This window comes from Lagopus leucura, unplaced genomic scaffold (assembly GCF_019238085.1).
Source record: "Lagopus leucura isolate 7727_CA_CO unplaced genomic scaffold, USGS_WTPT01 Super-Scaffold_100004, whole genome shotgun sequence".
Lineage (NCBI taxonomy): Eukaryota > Metazoa > Chordata > Aves > Galliformes > Phasianidae > Lagopus > Lagopus leucura.
The window spans coordinates 49,604,633-49,628,728 of NW_024962264.1; the positions used below are offsets into that span (position 1 = coordinate 49,604,633).

Here is a 24,096-nt window from a genome sequence, read left to right on the forward strand (position 1 = left end):
GAAAAGAAAAGAAAAGAAAAGAAAAGAAAAGAAAAGAAAAGAAAAGAGAACCACCAAGTTAATAATTGCTATGATGCTATGGTATTGAGGCAGCAGATCTGGTACTTTCTTAAAATAGTGTGACAATGCTGAAATCTTCCAGATATTCACAAGAACATAAACATTCACTGAGAATATTAAAGTCAGTAATAATTACTAAAAGCCTTGAATACAGAAGAAATTTCTTGTCTCTGATCCTTATACTGATACATTTTTCTTTCCTCTAAAGAATCTGACAGCTATTATTACTGGACATATATGGAATGCTGCATAAAATTTTTATGTGAATATTTCGCTCTTTCACAGGATAAATGTTCACTTTTAGCAGGAAAAGACATTCCTATTATACTCTATTTTAGAAAAGAGAGTTCAAATTGATAAATAAAAGACCGATCTGATTCCTGACTAGTGTCGCTGTCAGAAGATATCAAGGGAATACTCACACTTCTCAACAAGAAAGAAGAAAAATTGGGCTTAGTTGCCAGTGATTCTGTCAAGTGAACACTTTGTTTTCCCACTTAAAACGAAGTTCTTCTGAAAGATCCCTTCTGCCACTCTTCTGCAAATAGCGAGACAGGAGCTGCTGTTTGTCAGCCGACCTTGGAAGGGTCTTTTGCCAGCAGCAAAGAAGCTCATAGTTCTGGTGTATTAAATTATCAGGGCACTTCAGCCTAACAAGCTGAGGCACACTCCGCCGAACAGGCAAGCGTAAAGCATTCAGTGATGTATTATCTTCTGCAAGCTCTTCCGCAAGCCAGTACAGCAAGTTGTCCCATAGGGCCTCTGAAGGGCAAAAATTAGTGAAGTAATTGCATTACTCTCCTGTTATGTAAATCCTTTTAAAAGCATTCTAGAGTGCAGTCTCTGTGGGTGAACTCCCAAACTAAATGTTGCTTTATAATACAATGGAAACATCATCACTTCTTATTTCTGATAAAATTTCTGGTAACTGCACTGAGATATGAAGTGGACTTAGTCAAAAGCAGATTTGGTAGTGATCTATAGCTCTTGGAACAGCATGCAGATTGCAATAAAAGGCCCAGTCATTTCCTATAAATGATGCATTTGTTATACTGGAGCTTTCCATTACAAACTGAATCTTATTACATAGAAAATTGTATGCTGCTTAAGCACCCCAACCTAGTGCCACCTTACAAGAGCTTATGCATCTCCTGGTAACCAAATTGCTCTTTGTATAAAACATCCTGAGTATAGTATTTTAAAAATGTCAGTCACAACTGAAATAAATCCTGCCTGTTAAAAAAGTAAATAGCTAAATTAATTAGTATTTATATTGATGTTAAAGCATTATGTAAGTGTTCTTACCTGATGAATCACAAAAAATTCTTTTTGTGCTTTGTGGACGATTGATCAACTTTTCATGCTATCAGAGAAAAAATGTTGAAGAAAGAAATGAATAAAACTTGAGGTGAAGGATATGGGGATGAGTTGCAACGCATCAGCAGTGAAGAAAAGTCCTACCTATGTAGAGCATCTTTATGACTGCTGAAAACAAAGCAACACTATCATCTGCTATAGATAGTAAACAACTACTAAAATAATACAACTAGGTCTGTTCTCTCTGAATGGATGCCTATTGTATCTTATTAAGAAGTCTGACTTCTGCAATTTCATAAAAGTTTCTTCAGCTTTATATTTTAATGTGTACATAGGAAATTGGGGTTATAGAACATCTCTGTGGAATCTTTCTACACTAAATGGATTCTAATTTCAAATGCTGCATTATCTTCTTACATTTGTTTACTTATTGTAACTGTGGGAACATCATATTATTTCAAGAAAAATAACAATAGATACTGCATACCTACAGAAATCAATAACCATAGAATCATAGAATCCTTAGAACTGGAAGGGACCTCTGAAGGCCATCTAGTCCAACTTCCCTGCAATTAACAGGGACACCACAGCTAGATCAGGTTGCCCTGGGCCTGATCCAGTCTCACCTTGAAAGTCTCCAGGGATGGTCAACCAGAATACTAGGTAACCTGTTCCAGTCCCTCACCACCCTCACTCTAAAAGATTTTTTCCATATATCTAATTTAAATCTACCCTCCCTGAGCTTGAAGCGATTTCCCCTTGTTCTATCACCACAGACTCTGCTAAAAAGTCTTTATCCTTCTTTCCCATAGCTCCCCTTTAGATACTGATAGACTACTATCAGGTCAGCTCAGAGCCTTCTCTTCTCCAGGCTGCACAGCCCCATAGGTGAGGTGTTCCATTCCATGGATCATTTTTGTAGCCTTTCTCTGGATGTGCTCCAGCAGGTACATGTCTCTACTGCACTGAGAACCTCACATCAGGATGCAGTGCTCCAGGTGAGGCCTCATCAGTGCAGAGTAGAGGGGCAGAATCACCTCGCTAGAGATGCTGGTCACGCACCCTTTGATGCAGCCCAGAATATGGTTGGTTTTCTGGGTTGCAGGGGCATGTTGTTGGCTCGTGTCCAGCTTGCCATCCACCATTACCCACAAGTCTTTTTCTACAGCTCTGTGCTCAGTCTTTTCATTTCCCACTTTATACTGGTATTAGCAGTTGCCTTGACGCAGGTGCAAGGCCTTGCACATGGATTTGTTGAACTTCATGAGGCTCTGAATGGCATCCCATCTCTCTAGTGAATAAGGATATAATTCTAGAAATTGTTTTGTTTTTATAGCTGCCTGTATTCATTTTACAAATTTCAACTTTTAATTACAAATCACTAAAAATCATCATCATTCAAATGACAACTTCGCATGCAGAGTTCTTCTTTCTTCCTCTTAACAGTGAGAAGAAAGAAAAGAATGTGCTTTTTCCTTATGACCGAGAAAGGGGAAACTCTTGTGAGGCTTGTTTTCTACTCCATATAGAACAAGAAATTAAATACGAGAACATAGAGCACAAGAGATTGACTTGTAAAAAATGAAATTCTGCTCCTCTTTTGTTAAAACCTGTACTTTTCCTCTTCTAGTGCCAACATGCCATGTACTTTTGTCATACATTCAATTGCATTACCTTCCTGTTTAGCCTTTTCCTATGAGACTTGCTGAAGGTTTATTCACAGAGCTTTCCATTTCCATCTGTGAATTAATATTATGAAACTCAGACTGAACTCATTCTCCTTTTTCTGCTGGACATGCTGAACCATAATCCTGCTGACCTTATCTTTAACAGTTGCAGTATATAAAATGTAAAAATAACCATAACTGAGTTATCAATTCACCTTTTCAGGAGGCCTGTGGTTTTGGGAGGGGATTCTAGTGTGCACAGGAGGCTCAGAGCACACACTGTCCACACTGCAAAACAGTTCTGGGCTCTGCATATCTGTAGATTTAAGTCCTTTTTTGGCTTGTGTGCTTCTACAGCTGTTCTGTCGTGCACTGTGTGAAGGTAGAGTAAAACGATTGAAAAGGACATTAAAATAAAAAGTAAGTGGAGCTCTCTCCAGAAGGGGGCATTGTTTTTCTTCCAAGGCAGAGATTTCTTTGGCTTCCTTTTAAATATGCATTTATACTTAAACTTATTTTCATTCATTAATGAGAATTTAGAACCTCAAAGCTCTGCATGAGATTTTCAGACTTACTGTAGATGAACTCAATTACCAGTGGTTTGACTTTAATCTGAACCACTTTATGCTACTTAATATTAAAACAGTAGTAAAAATGATAGGAATTGACAACAAGTATTGTCCAGTAATCATGCAATAGTATGCTGTGTGTTAGACCAAAAACATTACATGTGCCTTAATCTGCCTTTAAATTAAAGATTAAATAGCCATAGTGAAGAGCTAAATTCACCCCTAGTTCAGCTGCACTGGCACATGGCCCTACTGTTCTTGTTAACAGTGCAAGTAAAATACTGTTATTGGTCAGAGCAGTTTTCTAGTCTGGAAGGCCTTAAAATTAGCTAAGCAACTGCCTTTTTGAAGCAGTGAATCACATGCTATTTTGCCATTAGACAATCATTAGTTAAGCAGAACTTCAGCAGAATAGTAATTTGATAATGCCTGTATGGATTACACCACTATCTTTCTGCAAAGCACTCTGATTTCAGTCAGTAATACTAAAGTGCCCTGCAAATGGACCTTCAGACATGAACAGACTCTGCTTGCATATCAAACAGGACTGACAGAAAAGGAGAAATTAACCTTTTAAACTCTTTAGTCCAGCTTTACAGTCATAAAACTGCCTTGAAATCTCGGTAGAAAATCACTGATATGCAGACACATACTTGACATCAGAACCTGATCCTCTGCATTTTCTTGTGTTGAACCTGTTTGTCAAACCTCTTTCTAATGCTAAGAGAGCAAACGTTCCATAAGCAGGAATTGTTAGTAAAAGTTGTCTGTGAACTCAACCAAACAGAAGAAATGAGAATAATCTTTGCTGTTTTGACTGTTTTGACTATTTCTATTGACTATTTTCTACTTCCTTTATTCATTAGGAAGCACACCATAATGTGATGATACATCTAATTAAAATTTATTGATCACATCACGGGTAATAAATGTTGGATACAGTACCTATGTCAGCTTTGTTGTCAGTACTTTATTCTATGATAACTATTTTAGAATAATAAGATATGCTAAGTAATCAGAATTTCTTTTTTTGTTTCCTTAAGATTGCATGAAAACAGGATCATTATGTTTAGCATATGGCCATTTCCTTCCTCAAACTAATTTTTAGCTGCTGCATTATCCTGTGAAAATGAATTAATCTTTTGATTATTTTGCATGTTAAAAATATGTTCTTTTGTACCACTAGTTACACCTGCCACTTACCAAAATCATCATTTTTGTAACCTACAAATGAATTATAGCTTTTCCATGTTCCTTCCCTCCATAATCTGTAAACATATAGAACATTTCAACTTCTATCAAAATTGCCTGAAGAATTGTCATCAATGTATTTTTTTTCTACCTGGAACCCATCCATGTTTTTGATCAGATTAGCCACATTTCTCCACCACCAAAAACTTTTTAACATCAAAATTGCTTATTTTACTTTCTAGACTTTCACTATCATTATATTCAGTGATTCTTCACTGACAACTTTAGTGCTCTGAATGTTTTTTGCTATCAGTAAATGTTCTGCTTAACTATTCAGAACTTTCTAATGAATATATTAGCACAAATCTGTGTGGGATCTGTGTGGGACTTCACTAGTAATCACTTCCCTTTAGGAAAGCAACCACTTTTTCCTAGTCTGTTTTTCCTACTTTTCACCCAGCAAGATAGCCAAAATACAATATTTTATTGTCTTAAAATTTCTATCAATTTGTTCAGTATGGAATTTTGTGAGCTGAGATGATATAAAGGAGGATGTTATTTTGATGCTATTCATTCTACAGAGAGGTATTTCATTTTGTGTAAAATAGAAAGTATAAATCAAATAATGGAAAAGCTATCAATATGCAAATTCTTCCAAGCATTTTTATCTCATTTTTGGTTTAATATTTGCATTTAATGAAAATTTTTGCCCCTTTGAAATATACCTCCAGCAGAAAAAAACATGTATATTTGCAAGATACTGCAACACTTATTGAAGTGATACCTGTTTTTGTTGAGTATCGGAAGAGAAGAAGTATTCAGAAATGGCTTATTTCAAAAGTCTCAGTTGGACATTTAAGAACTAACATGTATAGCACTAGACTGTATAGACCAAAACTAGCCTGAAACACTTGACGATTACCTTTGTGGTTTAATACGTATGCAGTTCAATTCACTAAATGTTGTTTGTATTACTAAGGAAGATAAGAGTAAAAATGGGATTGAAGAGAAGCTAGCAGGTATAAGAAAACTGACTGATGCCTAGGCTGTTGCTGTGTAGTTGTTGTTTTTCCTTTATGGGTTTCAGGTTTTGCTTGTTTGTGATCTTCCCCACTGGAACCTCAAGAGTTTGTATTTCCCTTTCTGTGATTACATGGTGTGTTCTGTGGAAAAGCAAAGAGAATGAAAGTAAATGATATCCCTTACCTTCTTCCACTCCTCAATTCACATTTTATATGGAATTTGTCACTAAAAGAGGTCTTTCCTTAAAACCTTCTGCATTTAACTGTTATTAATTTTTATTTGGGAGAATAGAGATGAGAGAGAAATCAAGAGGTATGCTTATGGAATAGAAAATGTATTTGCAGATGATGATTTAAGAAGATTGAATTAAACTAAATTCAAAAAGGAGTTGCAACTCTATGACACCTGAGATTCAGACCATGTACTACCTGCAGATTCTGAGATTAAAATATATGCAAATTTGATAGCAGTAGTCTAGTGGCAGCATTTTGTACAATGAAGGATGCTCATAACTAGACTCTGAAAAGATTGAAATTTTATTTAATAATATTAAATATTACTTTATGCAAGAATGACTTTCACCAGTGCTGGAGACAATTGCCCACATGGCTGTATTACTTATCAAGGATCACAGGAAAATCAGGTGATGGGAGAAAAGCAGGTTTCATGGGCCATTTATGCTCCTACAACTTGCAATTCCATGCTCCCAAGACAGGGATACAAAGATACTTAACTGAAACTTAAATTAAAATTTCTCAGGGTCATAGCAGCTGGGGATGCCAAAAGTGTGAAAAAGTACACGTTTTTTTTCTTCTGATGGTTTGATGAGAGTTCCCCATCTGCTAAGAAAAATTCTAAGAGTGCATCGCATTGCTGATGAATCAGAACTGCTCCATCAGTGACTCCTGGGGTTATCTGTAGTCGAAAAATTGTATCAAGATCCTTCTGTTTGACAAATATGTAAGGGAGAAAGGGAAAGATTTGTAATGTCATCAGTTGAGAAACTCACCTTTGGTAATGTTAGTGGTAATTTGCACAGTGGAGACTGGTGTTGATAATTACAGTGTTGCAAGGGCTGTTTCCATTCCTTGGTTATCATCCCTCTGGTAATTTTGTAAAACACTGCTGTTCCTTTGTAGTGAGGGGAGCTGTGGTTACCAAACTCATCCAGTTCTTTAATATGGAGTTCTAGTCTGGGCTTTCTTTGTGAATGAAAAATCAGCCTGTAGGCTTTTCCAAAATCTTTTCCATTTTCTGCAGACCATGTGAATACAAGCAAACAGAACCCTGGTTTTTTTACACTATATTTGGATGTGTGGCATCCAAAATCATGCATAAAGGGGAGTTAAATAGAACTAATTATGTAATAATCTGTTGTTCTTTGTCATTATTACTAATTTTTATTGAACATTTGAGGCTTAAACATTCCTGCAGCCTGCCTCAGTAGTTTGAGTGTCTTTACAACTAGCTTTCCTAGCCCTTGAAATGTTGGCAGGGGGAACAGGTGGTGAAGGCTGTGCTATAAGTTGAAAAGTAAGGAACATGGGAGATGACAAAATATATAAAACAAAGAAAAATAAAAATAGAAGTATATACCTTCTGATTGTTCAGGATGGATATATGCCTATCTGTAACAGCAATGAGATCAGAGGGGTGTGTTCCCTTTTAGGATTTGTAATTCTGTGTGACATGATACAAAAATAACATTACTCTTGCCATAAATAAGCAGGTGTTCTTTCAATCTGGAGGCTTTTCTTTTGGGAGAATAATCATTTCTTTAGTATGAATGGAGTTTTCAATGGACAAATATTGTATCATATATACAAAATGTTTATGGGGCAAATACAGGTGATTGCAAAGTTGGCAGAAGGGAGTGTATGTAATTTGGGGTGAAAAAAATTCTGATATTTCTTACCTCTTCTTTTAAGGAATTGTTGAATGATGGAAGTCAGTTCATTGAATGCTCTAGGCTGCTAGAGCAAATCACACAGCAACTCACAAAAAGCACTATTTCACCCTGGATTTCAGTGTCAAACCTTGCTCACTTGAAGTGAATTTTAACCAAATAGGTAGTGGACTGTTTACTTTTGTTTAGAATTTGTTTAATTCCTATCAAAAGTTTTATAATTTAAAAAGCCATCATTCCATTGATGGAATCCTGTCCTGAAATACAAGAGAAAACAGCAGCTGCTTCCAAGGGACCAGGTTTCACAGAATGGCAGAGGCTGGAAAAGATCTCTAAAGATCATCCTGTTGACCAGCTCTGCTCAAGGCACTGTGACCCAAACTATGTTGCTCAGGTTGTTGTTATTCTAATACATTTTATTTGTCAGAGTTGTTGCTTATGCTGTTCCGTGCACTTACTATTCATAAGCTACAAAACAGTGAAATAAGCTGTGACTGACTACAATCTATTGATGTTCACATACAGTATTTTTGGACAGCTGAGGTGGTTGATATGTACTTTGAATAATGTACATTGAAAAACATGAATTAATTACCATACCTGAAGCAAATATATTGCCTCTAAATTGAAAATGAATCTGCTCTCCTTCTCTTACAGAAAACTGCTGTGTAGGTTCTGGGGGACCAAAGTAGCCTTCTTCATGGAGATTTTGAATTTCCCAGGTCAGTTCCTTGGATGCAGTTAGTAAAACTATTATTTTATATGGGTTTTCTCTTTTCCGATACATTATCACATTTGACATTGTGCTACAAACAGCTTCTTCCAGAGCCTGAGCAAAGAGGAGGAGATAAGTGTTTTCCAAGAGGAATGAAAGCCGAATGACCACAAAGCTGTATTTAAAAAAAGACAAGAAAGAAAATAGCTTTATCTTAAATCATTTCATCATCAAATAAGAATTAGTTATGTAAAAAACTGCAGGGCTCGCTCTCTCTAATGCGGTTTTTGCTGCCTCTTTTAATTATTGTTTCATATGAAAGGGAGAAAGCATGCCTGATTCTGTAGAGTATATTGGCTCCATATCTATGAATTTAAATGGATATGATATTTCTTTTAATTACAGTAAGAGAATATTTTTTAAAAAGAAATTTCAAAAAATATTCTGGTCTTTTATTTAGAGACCAAAATCACATTGTCAATTTAAGATTAGTATCTGCATTTCCTATCTCAAGTTTTGTGCACAATCAATAGATGGAAAAAAATATTTATAAAAAAATATGCTTTCTGTAATTATGCCTGACAAATCTAAATGATCTTATTCTATAAACTGCATGAAAGAGATTCCGGCAAGTTAATAATGCATAGTGAATGATTTCTTAAATCTACTAATTTCACTGATTTATGTACTTGGAAGAAAATATTTAGTAAATACAATTTGTGTTAATTTTTTCATACATTACCTTTCTAAATGTTCATTTAGATCAAATGACACAAGACCATTCTGTGCATTCCGGATAACAATATCATCAAAGACCATCCACTCATCTTTGTTTCTGTGACCTAATAATTTGAAAGTATCGCTGAAACTCTCTCCATTCTTTCTCAAAGAAGCACTCATAGCCCTGAAAAGCCACAAAACGATGACAATTAAAAAAATATATATATATATATTTATCCTGTAGGAGCCATCAGGGTTGTATTTGTAGAACTACTTTCTCTTGTTTTCTTTGGTGACCTCTTGTGGCTTTTTCCACCTTGCTGAAAATCTTCTGAAATTTCTCCAGCATACATAAAGAATGTAACAGTCAGGATTTTTTTTTTTTTCCATTTATTATGTTTTTAAAGTCCCCAGAAAGAGAAAAATAAGGAAAATATTTCTTTCTAAATCAATCAATCTAACTTATTCTATTATTTAACATCATGTAGTAATCACTATGGATTATTTTTGAGACATCCATTGAGTATTAGATTCTCTAGAAATAGGTGTCTGAAATGGGTAAAACAAGGTAACACCTTTTCCTCCACAAGTAAATATTATTCAGTAAGTAAATGTTATGGCACAAAGAGGGTTAGAAAATAAGACACTACTGCTCTCCGTTACTCTTTCAACAAAAAAATAAGATACTCTTCAGTTCAAGTGATTACTTTGATACTACACTTTGAATCAAGCAACTGCATTGTGAAATGCTCCAGCTAACTTACCCTAATGAATGAAATGAGTTGGGTTTTTTTTTTTCTTTTTTTTTCTTTTTTTTTTTCTTATAGAAGCCCATAACTCTCCTCTCACTCATACTTTCTCTTGCAAATTTTTTAATCTGGATGTGAATAACCCCATGACCACAAATGATGTTTATATATCAACACGCTATATGGATTTTCTTGGTGAAGTTATAGCATAAGAAGTGTGTGGATCTGCTCTAGTATTTCTAACAGTATTTTTTGCTGTAGCAGGCTCTATTCACAAGGCAAGTCATCAAGTTAAAAAATTATTAATGTCTGTTAAAATTAATTACATCTGGTGTTTTTCTTATGTTGAATTTGTCGTGAAGTTGTTCTTACCGAGGATGGTATGCGGCAGCAACTCTCTTTACTGTAGCAGTAATGGCTCTCACTTGCTCTGTCTCCTCCTCCTGCCTTTTTTTTTCTGGGTTTGGAGGACAGGGTAGAGTAATGGTGACTGAGTTGTTAAATGGTTGGGCTGAAGGATGGTGGACATAAACCAGTGCACTGGTAGATACCACTGAGAGGTACATGTCATGTTTTGCCTTCAGTGTGGAAATTAGTGATGGCTCAATTGGATGAATCTAAATACAGAAAGCAGTTGTACAATTAATTCTTAAATGAATAAATGTCTCCTTACATTCTTGTTGGCTTTGTTTGTTTATTTTTAAATAAATTTGTTTAACTTTTGAAATTAGATGAGATTATCAGAAGGGTTATAGGCTCCTCTTTGTAACCAAGGAACAACCTTAGCAGTGTATTAGCAAGTTATACAATGCACAGCTAAGTGTCTGAATGTAACAGATAGCAGGAACTTTTACTGACTTAAATACTGTGAATGTTTTGTTTTGTTCGTGTTGTGAGTACAAGTTTTAAAACTCCTGAGCCTCATCAGAGTTTGATAATTTTTCAATGTTTTCTGTTTCTTTAATGTTAACTTTAACTTCCCTGAATTGTATGTTGCATCTCAGAATAAATGTGGCTATGGGGGTGGGGAGGCACAACGAATAACTGAAGCAAATGTTGAGATTATTCTCAGCCTAATGCTAAGAGGTAACAAAATCTGTTGCAGCTCCTGGTAGAAACGAAGAAGGTCAGATGAAAAAAATTGTTCCATTAACTTAAAAGCTGGGCCAAACTGTTTAAGTTAGGGGTTGATGCTTAAGTCATTGCATAAAATAAGTGTTTTTCTCTGAAACATGTCAGACAAAGGTCAATTGTTCTTTGTAGCTGGAGATACTGTGTTGACTACTTCCTGGCTGTATCATGTGGTTTTAACAAAGTCGAAAGAAACCATTTGCTGTAAATATAGGGTGTGGAGTTGCCTCTGCTTTTCATAGACATCTAATAATGGAACATGTTGCCCTTTAACACAGTTGTGTCTTTTCTTCAGAACTGATCAGATAACATAGAGACTAGGAATAAGTACTGCCTATTTCATCTCACCTTTAACATCACGGTTGCTGGAGAAGTGAACGTTTCTGAAGGGTAATAGAAAGAGATCCTAGAATCCATGCTCAGGTTTTGTGAGAGTCCTGCTGTTGGAACGGTAAATATTTCTTTCTTTAAACATGACAACACAGAAAAAACACCCAGCTGATAAACTTTCACTTCCGCAAATGTTTCCTGTGTAAAGAGAATGTGGGGTAGAGTACGTCAGAGAGAAAGGAAGCTGCGCTTTGCAGTGGTTTAGCATTTTGAGAGAGGAATATTTACACAGCAAAATGTGAAACAAAAATAAGCAAAGTATTATTGGCATGACCAGTTATCTGGTGATTTCTAGTCATCTTCTAATGTCATTCATTTTGTCTGTATGACTGAGGAAATGAGCTCATCAGCTGGGTGATGGGTCTTGCACAATATGATTACTTCTGCGGTTAAAAAATAAAGAACAATCCTGTGTTTCTTTCAGAAGGAATTTGGATTCATGAACAAAAAATACGTTACTTCTTTGTGATCTGAATGCAAAATAATTCCCCTTAGGTTTTTACTTTGAACAAAGAATGGTACATATTACATCTATTTACAAAAATCACCGGTGACTACTCAGCCAGTAGTTTAGTTAACTGCTTAGAAAACAGGTTACCAACCTTGTGGTTTCCGTGGTATCCTTCCAGAGAAATGGGAGTTAAGTAATTTGATTGAAAGTTCATGTCTGTCACCTTCACCATAATCTCCCGGTAATTTCCTCTGAAGCGTGAAGTAAATGGGATTGCAATGTTAATAGGAAAAGGGATAGTTTTCTCATAATCAGAGCATTCAACACTGATGACATTGCTGACCAGCTCCTCAAAATCATCCACCACCAAGGAACTTGTGTCATTGACTATCGTACAAGTCAGATTCTCCAGGGCAGTTGCAGGAGCTTTAATAAAGCAAACTATTTTATGTTCACTCCTACCACTCTGATCCATTACAAATCTGGAGGGAAAAAAAAGTATATTTATTATTTTTTGTATTTTGGGTTTCACAATACCTTGTATTTCTAATTACATATATTACTATAATCATGAACTACATTAGAGTATAGGCAGATCATTCATGAAAACATATGTATATGAAAAATTTTATGTTGAGCTTATTTTAGAGCAATTTTCAACTAAGTTTTTTTCCTTTCCACTAAATTCTAAAAGATTTTGGAAGTACTGGTTTTACTGACTGTGACTCAGTCCCTCTCTGGTGTAACAAAAATCAATATAAGCAAATAGTTGCAGTTTGATTTAGACCAAACTGAACATCCTCACCATATGTGATTAAATTGTAATCTGCTATGTGCATGACCATGGACCTCTGAGTCTGTTCATACTGAGCTCGTGGGTCCACAGATGTTACTAGGTATTCAAATAAACAGTATATATGTACAAGTGTTCAAACAAAAAATGAGAACGTGCTTACTCCTTGTTTAACCAGTGCCTATATTTTTGCACATCTTCTGAATCACTCATTGAAGGAATCGCAGCATTAAGATCACTGGTTTGTGCTGAAGATGTGACAGTAAGTAGATCATTCCTATACATATCATAATTTCTTTCCTTTTTATTGTCTTTCATTTGCTCTGTCAATGTCAGTTCTTTCTCCTGTTCAGAAAGATTTCTGTCAGTTCTGTCATGAGTATCCATTGATGACCGAGATGAAATACTTTCTCCACTGTCCATAAGATCATCTTGACAAGTCAGTTGTGGATATTTTTCAGGAGAAGAGCCATCTCTGTGAGGTTTATCTCTTCCATTATTATCTATTTTCTCTGAAATAGACGTTGTTAGCACTCTGTATTCACCATGTTCTTTTGTTGTTGGAGGTTCTCTGCTAACTTCCTGTTCTCTGACAGATATATTTTCGGCTAATGATGCAACAGTTTCTTTTTTCACAGTTTTAATTTCACATGAGTGAACTTGATTAATGTTCTGACTTTCTATCTTGCTTGAGGAAGGAGTTCTCTGGTATATCTGGCTGGAACTAGAGGATGCCTGCACAGATTGCTTTGCTTCTCTTTCAAAATTCCATATTCTAGTTTCTACAAAAGCATTTTGAGCAGCCTGGATCTGAGAAACATCATCTTGTTGGCAGATAGCTCCACGAAATTTATTTTTGGCCTCTTGAAGGTGTGAAACTGTATTTGTCAAGTAGTCCTTCATTTTCTGCAGACAATCCATAACACCATGATATTCTGAGGGAAAAAAAGTAGGTAACCAAGTGAATTTTGCTATGAAAGCTATAAAAAGGTAAAAACTTAGACATGTGAATTCTACCTAATTCCAAAATGCTATGCAACATATGAAGAAGAATACATTTTCTGGCTTCCATTTAATGTTTTCACATTTATTGCTATTCAGTTTGAGTGAATTTCTGAAGAACTGAATACAAACAAGTACAACTCTAATTTTCCAAATACTTCTGTGGCAGCTCTAATGAACTCCATTTTATTGATCAGACAGACGCTTGCTAAACTCTTAATGATAGTCAATCTAAAGTAGGAAATTGATAAACAGTAGCCTAATCAAAAGCAGGAAATTGATAAGCAGTAGTCTAATCAACTTGGAAACAGTTTGAAAACAGATCATTAATTACATATATTTCCTAAATTTGACTGTGGTATATGGGGCTTTAACAAAGCTGTTTTACATGGTCTCAATATGAAACATACTTTACTTTTTGCAAGGAACAGATAATAATGTAAATTATATACACATATACAGTACTGTAGCATCCAGTTATAGGAATGGTGGAAGTTTGCTTGCATATAACTAAAAGTTTATTTTATCAACCCTCATTTGTCTTATCTTACACCTTTTCTTAGAAATCATTCCAGGTACTCTCTCCAACGATTCACCTCTATTACTTTCAGCTCTGTCCTCAGCTTACACTGTCAATCTGTTTATATCTGAAACTGTCTTCATTAGTTAAGTGCACTGCAGAGCTCTGGGAGAAATTCATGCTTATTTCTGTTTTCTGCATGAGATTTTGGAAAGCTTTGTTTCTCAGGTTAAATCCAGTGAAAGTCAATAGAAATAAGAAAACTGTATAGATGGAACATGACGTAGTATGCTCTTGACTCATAATAGAAAGAGAATGTGATACAGGTAGGAAAATAGAAAGGGTTTGATACAAACCTTAGGGGAAAACACTGATCTCATTCACTTTATTCAATAGTGTCATATGAAGTAAATTGATATCAAAGTTTTCAAGGAAATAATTGTATGGAGTAAGAATTTCATAGGTGTGTTATTATGTGATTTCACTTTCAGCTCTATCAACACCTGAATAATTTAAAACTACAGAGTACAGTTTTGGATAATTTTTTCATTGTTGATCTCAGTCTAAAAATTATTTCTTTGCAATACTTTTCCAGTTTCAAATGAATTATTCTTGGATCTTGACTATATTTATCTTACGATGGTAAGCAATCTCCCTGTTTTTATCTCAACATTTTTCTTTCATGTTTTCTCCTCCTGTCCTGCTAAGAATGGAGAACAGCTGAGTGGGTGTCAGGCATCTAGCCAATGTCAATCTACTACATTATGGAGTACATAAGACAGTAAAAGAATGGATTATTTAATTATATACATATATTATTCTCATATAGTGAGAATTATGAATCTTATATTGAGTCTCACAAAATAGTTAGTGATATAATATTTGAAATATTAATTCCTTTGTTCTAATGAATGGCCAAATGCTGAAATACTAACAAGTGAAAATTAAAATCCATCCAGTACCATTGCACAGCAGAAATTGTTATCCAGTACACCCCGTCCATTCCTTTCACGGGGTAGCTTTTCCATACTTGCCTGGACTGACAGACAGTTCCTTGTGTTTGTCAAGGAGAGTACTCAGCAAGTGGAAAGTGTCTTGAAGATTTTCTGTAATGTTCTCCAGCTGTTGTCTGAGAGATCCACTCAGCTCTTCTGTTGAAGAGATCAGTTGTTGCACATATTCCACTATCTCTTCATTATTCAGATCTCTTTTCAGAAGCAATTGTCCTCCTAGAAAGTTCAGGTGCCAGATTTTTTGCAGGATTTTTCCTGATTTGTCAGCAGAAGGTGTAATCTTACTTTCTGCCATTTCCATTTTATGTTCAGAATGTACTGCTGCAATTTTTCTTCTGTTAAAACACTTTCAAAAGATGTTGTCCTTTGTTCAGGCAATGCTGTTTACTATTTGTAACTCACCCAGAATATAAAAAAATACTGTATTCCACCAGCACTTCAAAAATTAAGCTCTAGCTCAGAAACTGGGTTGATGTTGACTATTAGAAAGTTACTAGGTGACAAAAAGGAGTGGCTCAGGTGTGACTAAGGGCAAGAATTTCCAAGAGATGCCAATGTAGAGCACGCACATTTAAGCACATAGGTAGGGAGGTTATATAACCCAGTTAAGTAACAGACATTTCAGGAGCTCTGAGCAATTTCTAAATTCAATGCTGTACGTGATCGGTGCCTGTGAAATTAAGTCCTAATTATGAATCCATAACTATATAGTCACCGCCATCAAGAAGTATTTCAATTGCAGCTTTTCATTGTGAGCTAGCATTAAACACTGTAGATCACTTAACAGCATTTTCAAAAAACTGTATATTGTTTTTGTTCAGAGACACAATGTAGGTGGGACAGGTCCAATGTATCACATGTTCTAGATGATGCATTATTGTTACACATAGGTTTCAGAAATACAAGGATTTACAAATATGATTTTGTGTCTAGCAATTAAAAAAAATAGACAAGTGAAGAAACATTAAGTGTTTTCTGGATTGTATTTACATAACAGAGGAAGAAATGTTTTAAAAAACAAGAGGACAAATAGCTAGATCAAACAACTACTGGCTGGAATTTTGTATGACATTTTGGAAGCTAAGAAACAAATTTAAAAATGTAAGCTTTCTAAACTTAGTTGTAAGGTCAAGAACTGGCTGTAGGTTGTTCATGGGGAAAAAACAAAAACAAGCCAATAAACTTAACAAAAACAAAAAGGCAGTCCTTTAGTACCCCACATAAGCTAGCAGCTCTGCTTTCTCAGGGTCTCATGACCACATGCTCCTGGAAGAAGCTTTGCCATCAGGACTCCTATGCTGCTTTTTCATTGACTTTAGTAGGTGGTATCCCAGTGGCACTATTTGCATTGATTTTCATTTCACCCAGCTTGTTGAGAAACAAAACTTTCCCCAGACTGATAGTGAAAAGAGGTGGAGGAACACCAACACAAGTTGGTGTTGTGCTACCCTGAGGAAGACTAGCTAGACATCCTTCTCGGAAGATTTCAGTGCTGGTCTAAATCTGAAGTGTCACATACCAAAATATTTTACAGTTTAAGAAATATGCTATACAAATTCTTGGTAATGAGGCTTTCCTACTAAACATTCATTTTAATGACCCATTATAAATACAATTAATGAAGATTTTAATAGCAATTAAAATGGGACTGGGATATAAAAACACTTAAAACAGTGTATGAGCATTATGAGGACTAATCAGCTAATGTCAGCAGAGTGCTTTGAAAATGTAAAGCACTGTAAAAATGTTAAAAATAACAATGAAAGATACTGAGTGTCTTTAATCAAATGAATGGACTGAAATCAGCTGTAATTATTAAATTCAAAAGGGAATTTCCTTTTGACTCATTATGGTTTGCTTGATCATACTGAAAATGTACTACACAGCTGAAACAAGAAATTATATGAATCACCAACCTATTTACCTTTGATCCAACATCACTACATTCTTCTAAGCTATTCCTAGGATAAAGGGAACTCTGAAAATAGCATATACTTTCACATATGAGTGAAAAATCTAATCTTCCCACTCAAAAATTTTGGAATGTGTAAAAAAAATAAAGAAGAGGGGCAAAAATACTTTATTATGTATTTACCATGTACTATTGCATGCACCATCTTCTTTGTATAATTCTATATTATTCCTCTGGATATAATATAGATTCAAAAAATCTACATCTTTTCCAGTATATGTATTTGCTTTGAATATTTCAGAATATTTTATTAAATTAATGACATGCAGATATGAGTTCTGAAAAAAAAATAGTTTGAAAAATGGTAAAATAAGATCTGATTTTGGAAAAGTAACATTTTTGTTTGAAATATCTCTGTTAGAGAATATGACTACTCATCAAATCTTGCAGAGATTTCTAGAAGCTACTGCTACAACACACTTTTATAAGTACAATTTAAGAAGGTATGATACGACCTGATCTAGATGCATGCTCTTTGCCATAAGCAAACTGTTTTGATGAGTCAAAAATTATAATAACTCCTACTGCAGTTAATGCATGCTAACTGTGTAAATTGTCTGTGCATATTTGAAACAGTAGATAAATTAGTTTAGAAAGTACATTTCCTAAAATGCATTCGATAGGAGAAGAGAAACTGTTTTCAGTTTTTAATGTATAGTTGAAGAAAAAATATCAGTCCTATGAGAAAAAAAATTGCACTTATGTTCTCTAAACTTGAGTGAAACACGCAAAAAAAGCTTTTGTAAAAGTATGAAGTATTATAAGGTATAATTTTCTGTCATTATGCAGCAGTCTGCATAAGAATTTATTGTAGGGGTAACTGGGTAAGCTACATTCTTGTTGAAGCAGTTATTACACAAGTACTGGTATTGAGAGACATTTCAATTCTATAAACATGTTTATACATCAGGTCTCACAAAATAAAATGAGGTAGTAATGGCCACTCAAGTTACAGTTGATTTTCCAGCTTTTTTTCCAGTAGCAAAGAGAATATTTAAATAGGTTATTTGATGATTTATTTGGATGTATTTAAATTCAGCAGTTTGTTTAGCATAGAGTTTTACTCAAATGAAAATAAGTCCCTGTCTTACTATAATTTTAGTCACGGATTTGGACAATGAAAACTTGCTTGTGCTATTTTTCTAATAATACGTGTTTCTTCTTACCTGAAGAATGATGAAAAAATATATATCTGAGATTCATTGCCTATCTTTGATGGTGTTCAGTAAGTAGTGTTATAATTTAAGGTTTGTGTTTATTTATTGTATTGGCAGGCACTGGAAAATCTAACTATGGAGTATTTGGGAACAGTTAGACTTTTATCACTTGACACAAGCTCTTGCCCAAGTTAATAATCCATCTGAGTTTTCAGGGCCTTGTATGCTCCTGCAGCCCTGAGCAGCTTCACCTGGTGAAGGCTGAGCCACATTTACAGATTTCAGAGCACTTTGCAGATGTTGCTGAAGTTAGTAAACTATAACCAGAAAACATGATGGGTAAAGAAAATGAGGAACTGTAGTCAATCAGAAACATTAGAGAAAACTGAGTGGATGTTCTCTGAAAATATAAAGCTGCCTATATTGATTATGTATTATAAAATACAATGAAGAAGATAAGATGTTCTGATAGATTCCTCACAAATCCTTTCAATGAAGTATGTTAAAAAATCTGGTACAAAGGATCACAGAGTACAGGATGTATCTATAGCATACTCTTAATGCTGGAGTTTTAAAGTCATGTTAAGCCATTATTTTTGTGAACTTATATTCAGCCTGGATTAGATATTTGAGCAGCACAGTCAGCTTTACCCAGTGAAGATTTTTCAGCTTTCACTCCAAAAACCTGACTGAAAAGGCACAAAATTAAAAATGAATGCAAATGAAACCAGTTTTGGGATATTGTATCAGAGGTTACTCACTTAGCCACTGTGGATCTCCAGCCTCACAAAATCTATCATTTAAGAGAGAAAAAACCAACCTTCTAGGGGTAAGATGAAGACAAATCTTTCATGCATGTCATTACATGTGGATACCAGCTAATTAGTACTGAAATAACAGACATGTGGGTGTCTTATAACTCCTTTGTCAAAATATGGCCCTACACCTGGATGAATAATTTGAAGGGAAAAAAATTCAAATAGTCAAGAGACAGTGTGTAAGAAATAAGTGCAGGAAATATTGTGGTAGATGGAGAATTGTTCCTGAATTATGTATTTTCTTATTTAGGTTTGCTTTTTAATTTAGATTTTTGTGAAAGAATTAATAACAAAAGAGCTGTGCACTCATCCTGAATGCTTAGTTCTCCACTGAATTTTGCTATTCTGTATTGCTATATATAATTTGTATATCTGGGTCATTTCTATTTTTAAAAATATTCTTCCTTAAAAAGAGCTTTCAAGTCCATTTTATGTAGTGACCTTTATTGTGGGAAGATCAAAGTATAATTTTTAATCCAGTTATTATCATTTAGGACTTGTACATCTTCTTTTCAGAATACCTTAAAATTGTCACATAACTGATACCTAAGTGGACTTTGCTCTGCTAGGAAAATAAATTAGACCGTGTGATGCAGACACAGTACATTCTATTTTTATACTCTTTGTATAATGCAAAGTTCACTACGTAACAATAAATGTGTTTTGCTTCCTTTATTGATCTCATCATACTTGAAAATAAGTATGAAGGCTTTTATTCCTGCCTTTCATACTCTAACATAAGAGCCAGCTGAGGGCTTACTTGTTTTCCCACATTCACTTAAATGCAACATAGTGTGCTTGGCCCAAATTTGCTCCTACAATTATGTTAGCTTTCATAGAAGTTTTAGGTGAACTGGAAAAGCAAACAAGAAAACAATCTTATATTCTTGATGAACTGTCTTGTATATAAATTAATGATAACTATCAATCAGTAGTTTAATAATATTCCATAGTAACATATATTATAAAATGCACTGACCTAAGACATTTGTTGTGGTCTAACCCAGCAGGCAGCTGAGTCCCACATAGGTCTTTGCTCATTCCCTGTCAGTGGACTTGGGTAGAAATCCAAAGAATCAAGGTGAAAGTGCAAGAAGATGTCAGTTGAGATAAGGGCAGTTTAATAGTAAAAGAGACATTACTGTTTAACAAGTTTAAAATACTATCTATGTACTGACCTAAGACAAAGATATTTGTTGTGGTTTAACTTGTTAGGTACCTGAGCACCACACAGTCCTTTGCTTGCTCCCTTCTCTCCCAGCGGGTTGTGGGAGAGAATTGGAAAACAAAACTACAAAGTAGAACTCAGATTTGAGATTAAAAACTATTTATTTAGACGGAAAAGGAAGAGAAAGAAAAGATAATGGCAAAGGTAATAATAACTATGTACATGCATATATGTACATATATATAAACGTGTGAGCACAAAACAAGTGGTGCACAAGTAATTGCTCACCACTCACTGATGCAGTCACCAAGCAGCGGTTGATCTCCTGGCCAACTCACCACTATTTTTCAAGTTTATTTTGCATGATATCATATGGTATGGAATATCCCTTTGGTCAGGTTAGGTCAGCTGTCCTGGTTCTGTCCCCTCCCTGCATCTTGTGCCCCTCAGCTACCCTTGGTGGGAGGACAGTATGAGAAGATGAGAGAGCAAAATGTCTCAGTACAGCACCACTCTAAATCATCTGTGTGCTACCAACATTGTTCTTTTTCCTGAAACCAAAACATAGCATCATACCAGACATACCAGATGAAGAAAACATCAACTCTATCCCAGATGAAGCCAGGGCAGTAAGGAAAAAAAAAAATTAAAACTATAAACTGCAAGAAATGACCTCCAAAATAATTAATCACCACCAGCTGACTGATGCCCAGACAGTCCCCAGGCAGTGTCAGTTCCCTTGGCCAGCTCCCCCAGTTTAATCATTCTGCATGAGGCCACATGTTATGGGACAACTCTTTGGCCAGCTTGGATCAATTGACCTATGTCAGTGGCTACGTCTCCTCCCAAGTCCTTGTGCATCCTCACACTCTTTGCAGGCAGGGCAATGCGAGAAGTTGAAACGTCCTTGAATTATGTAAGCACTGGTCGTCAACAACTAAAATATCAATGTGTTATCAACATTGTTCTCATCCTAAGTCCTAAACAAGACATTATGCCAACTACTAGAAAGAGAATTAACTCTGTCCTGGCTGAAACCAGGACAAAATTTCAGTCTACACTCAGGGTGCATGAGTCCTCACCTCCACTGACTGGCAAGAGGAACTTCTAGCCCATCTAAACTACCATTTAGTACTTGAATATAGACCTACAAAATCTAAGAAAAATGAAGGGGGAGATAAAAATAGCAAGATATACAAATCCGGGTAATAAATTATCCTATTCGTATTCTTCAACAGGAGATAATCTTGATCTAGCTAAAACCTTCTCTGCCTGAAATCCAGCATGATGCAGTATGCATTTCATGTGCCTCAAAAGCTGCTTTTACTGATTGTTCTGTTACAACGGACAATTTCTTGCAGGTGCAAGACAAGTGAGTTTTGATGAAAAAAAAAAAATAAAGTGGCCTTTTTCAGGCTGTACACTGAAATACTCTCATCAGTTTTCATTACTTCTTTTTCATTCCCACGTAGACATTTGGTGTACTGTAGAAAAGGCAATGAATGGTTTAATGCATAAATTTAGACTGGATTTTCCTTTATTTTTAAATTTATCTCCTTTTGACTTTGTTTCATGTGCAAAAAACTGTGAAGGCCTCCAGGATTCTGAGCATTCATAAGCAAGGGGTAAGCTGTGTATTGCAGCAGCTGAATAGAGCATGTAAAATGAATTCTACACCAGTGTACATAAAGTGAAAAGATTTATTCCAGGTTTTGGTCTTTAAAAGGTTTTTTTCCTTTATGCATACAAAACTGAATTATCTTGAATCAAAACTTTGTGTGATCCATTGGTTTTCTAATTATTTCATATGGAAAGAACAAGATTACCACTGAGTCTCTGAGGGGCCAGAATCCTGATTAGCTGTTTACCTGGAGAAGCGCATAATTTCCACAGCCTCTCTGCTGTTTGTCTTATTTTATAAGATTAAATAATAACCTAAATATAACCTTTGGGAAAAAATAATTCTTGAAAGAAAAATGCCTTTTTATGTGATCAGCAATAACATTTTGTAGTTATTAAACATGATTGATGTTGTTTTAATGTTGGTGTTTAATTATGTAAGAAAAATGATAGGCTTTGCTATCCAGTATTGAAGTGACACTTATTTAATTACAATTTTAATTAAATTTTAGGAGGGAAGAAACTGTAGAAACATGAGATGAAAGTGTTTTGTTTTCACTTGTCTCTATTCTTTTTCTTCTAACAAAGTCGTAGTCTCATTACCCTGTTGTCCTCAGTAATGGAGTTAAACTTTCATTGCTCTTCTATATACATTACATTTGCATATACAGTAAGCATTCAGTTTCATCTTCTTCATAGCATCAGGATCCTGAAAGTGAGCTAACCATCATGAAATGTTTTTGTGCTTTGTTTTGTTTTGTTTTGCTCATTCCTTGTGGAGAAAGCAGTGACCTGGAGAAAAATGTGAAATTATATTGACAGTGATTGTACTTTGGAAAGTTTTTCTTTAAAAGTAGTTCTGTGATGTCTATTTTGTTTCATTACTTTCCGTGCCAAATTTTCTCACGCAGCACACAGAATGAAAATGGGAGGGAGGTATTTGAAACAATGACCTTTAAAACTAATAGCATCTTTAAATGTGTCATATGTGGTTTCTGTAGAATGTGAGCAAGCCAACACTGTGTAGATAAAACCTTAATGATCTGTGATTCATTACAATTCAGAGAACAGCGCAAAAGGTGAATTTGAGAAAAAGTTAGCACTTTGATGTGATGGAAAGTTCCTCAGAGGGATTACTTTTCAAATAAGTTTAAGAATGCTCCATTAGATTTCTCAAAGATGACAGGAAGCTATGTCAAGGTAACGAGGTCCCCTAAATGAGAGCAATAGCAAAGGGAAAAAAAAAAAAAAAAAAGCCTACCGCATGCTTTGAAGCTGCGTTAGTATTCAAAAGCCACTAGAAAACCGTTAAATATAAATGAAAGAGAGAAGTGCTGGGATAAGGTCCCACGCTGAACACAGGCACTCTGAAAAGAGTGTTGAAACTGCCCCTGTAGCTTTTCAAGTGAGAGATAACTTGGAGAAACCCTAAGTGACAACTAGAATGAGAGACTGATATTTTATAAATTTGATTTTTTTTTGTTTTTGTTTATATGCCTTTTATTTGAAGCAAGAGCTTAATCTCCTTTCCTTGCTAGAAGAAATCTGTTGTTTTCATCTTCAAGCTTGTGAACTCAGGTGAATTTTTATACATAAGAGATGCTTTTACTTTGCCATAAGCAATGAATTCAAATAAAGCAGTACTGCAGGCAAAATTCTCAGGTTGCCAGCAGACTGAAGCACACATCAGTGCATGCAAAAGTAGAGGATCAGCAGCCCTTGGGGCTCCATCTGCAAGTTTGGGAGTCAGCTCAAGAGCCAGGATGTAGGGTAATATACAGCGTGCTTTGGCCAGAGGCAGCTGATGGGCCTTCCTTAACTTGTCGAAATCTCACATTGGTGCAGGGCTGTCTTTTGAATTATAATCTTATTAGACTCCCATTGAGAGGAAAGTATAATTCAGTCTTTCTGACTCATCCATCACCATAGTAGAAAAGGTGCTTTTAGAGTGAATATAATTGCTGACGTTTACGTATTTTTATTCTCAGAAAGAGTATTTCAGTTAATCTGAATAACTTCTTGCCTATGGAAGATTTTACACATAGAATCGAGTATAATATACAATACATAAGCCAGAAAATGCACTGTAATGAGACAGTTATCTACATTGGTGAGGGAAATTAAAAAAAAAAAAAAAAATCAGG

General features: G+C 35.2%; 1 protein-coding gene across 1 annotated transcript in view; it reads right to left on the reverse strand.

Moving 5' to 3' along the window:
• DTHD1 (death domain containing 1) overlaps window positions 1-13,688 on the reverse strand; it is a 13,819-nt gene extending 131 nt beyond the window's left edge. The window contains 10 exon segments of the mRNA XM_042871857.1: window positions 483-822; window positions 1,366-1,423; window positions 6,837-7,081; window positions 8,334-8,623; window positions 9,191-9,352; window positions 10,290-10,534; window positions 11,397-11,576; window positions 12,041-12,371; window positions 12,846-13,621; window positions 13,623-13,688. Coding sequence (XP_042727791.1) covers window positions 533-822; window positions 1,366-1,423; window positions 6,837-7,081; window positions 8,334-8,623; window positions 9,191-9,352; window positions 10,290-10,534; window positions 11,397-11,576; window positions 12,041-12,371; window positions 12,846-13,621; window positions 13,623-13,688 — 2,643 coding nt within the window. The 3' untranslated portion in view covers window positions 483-532.
• Between the last annotated feature and the right edge of the window lie 10,408 nt (window positions 13,689-24,096).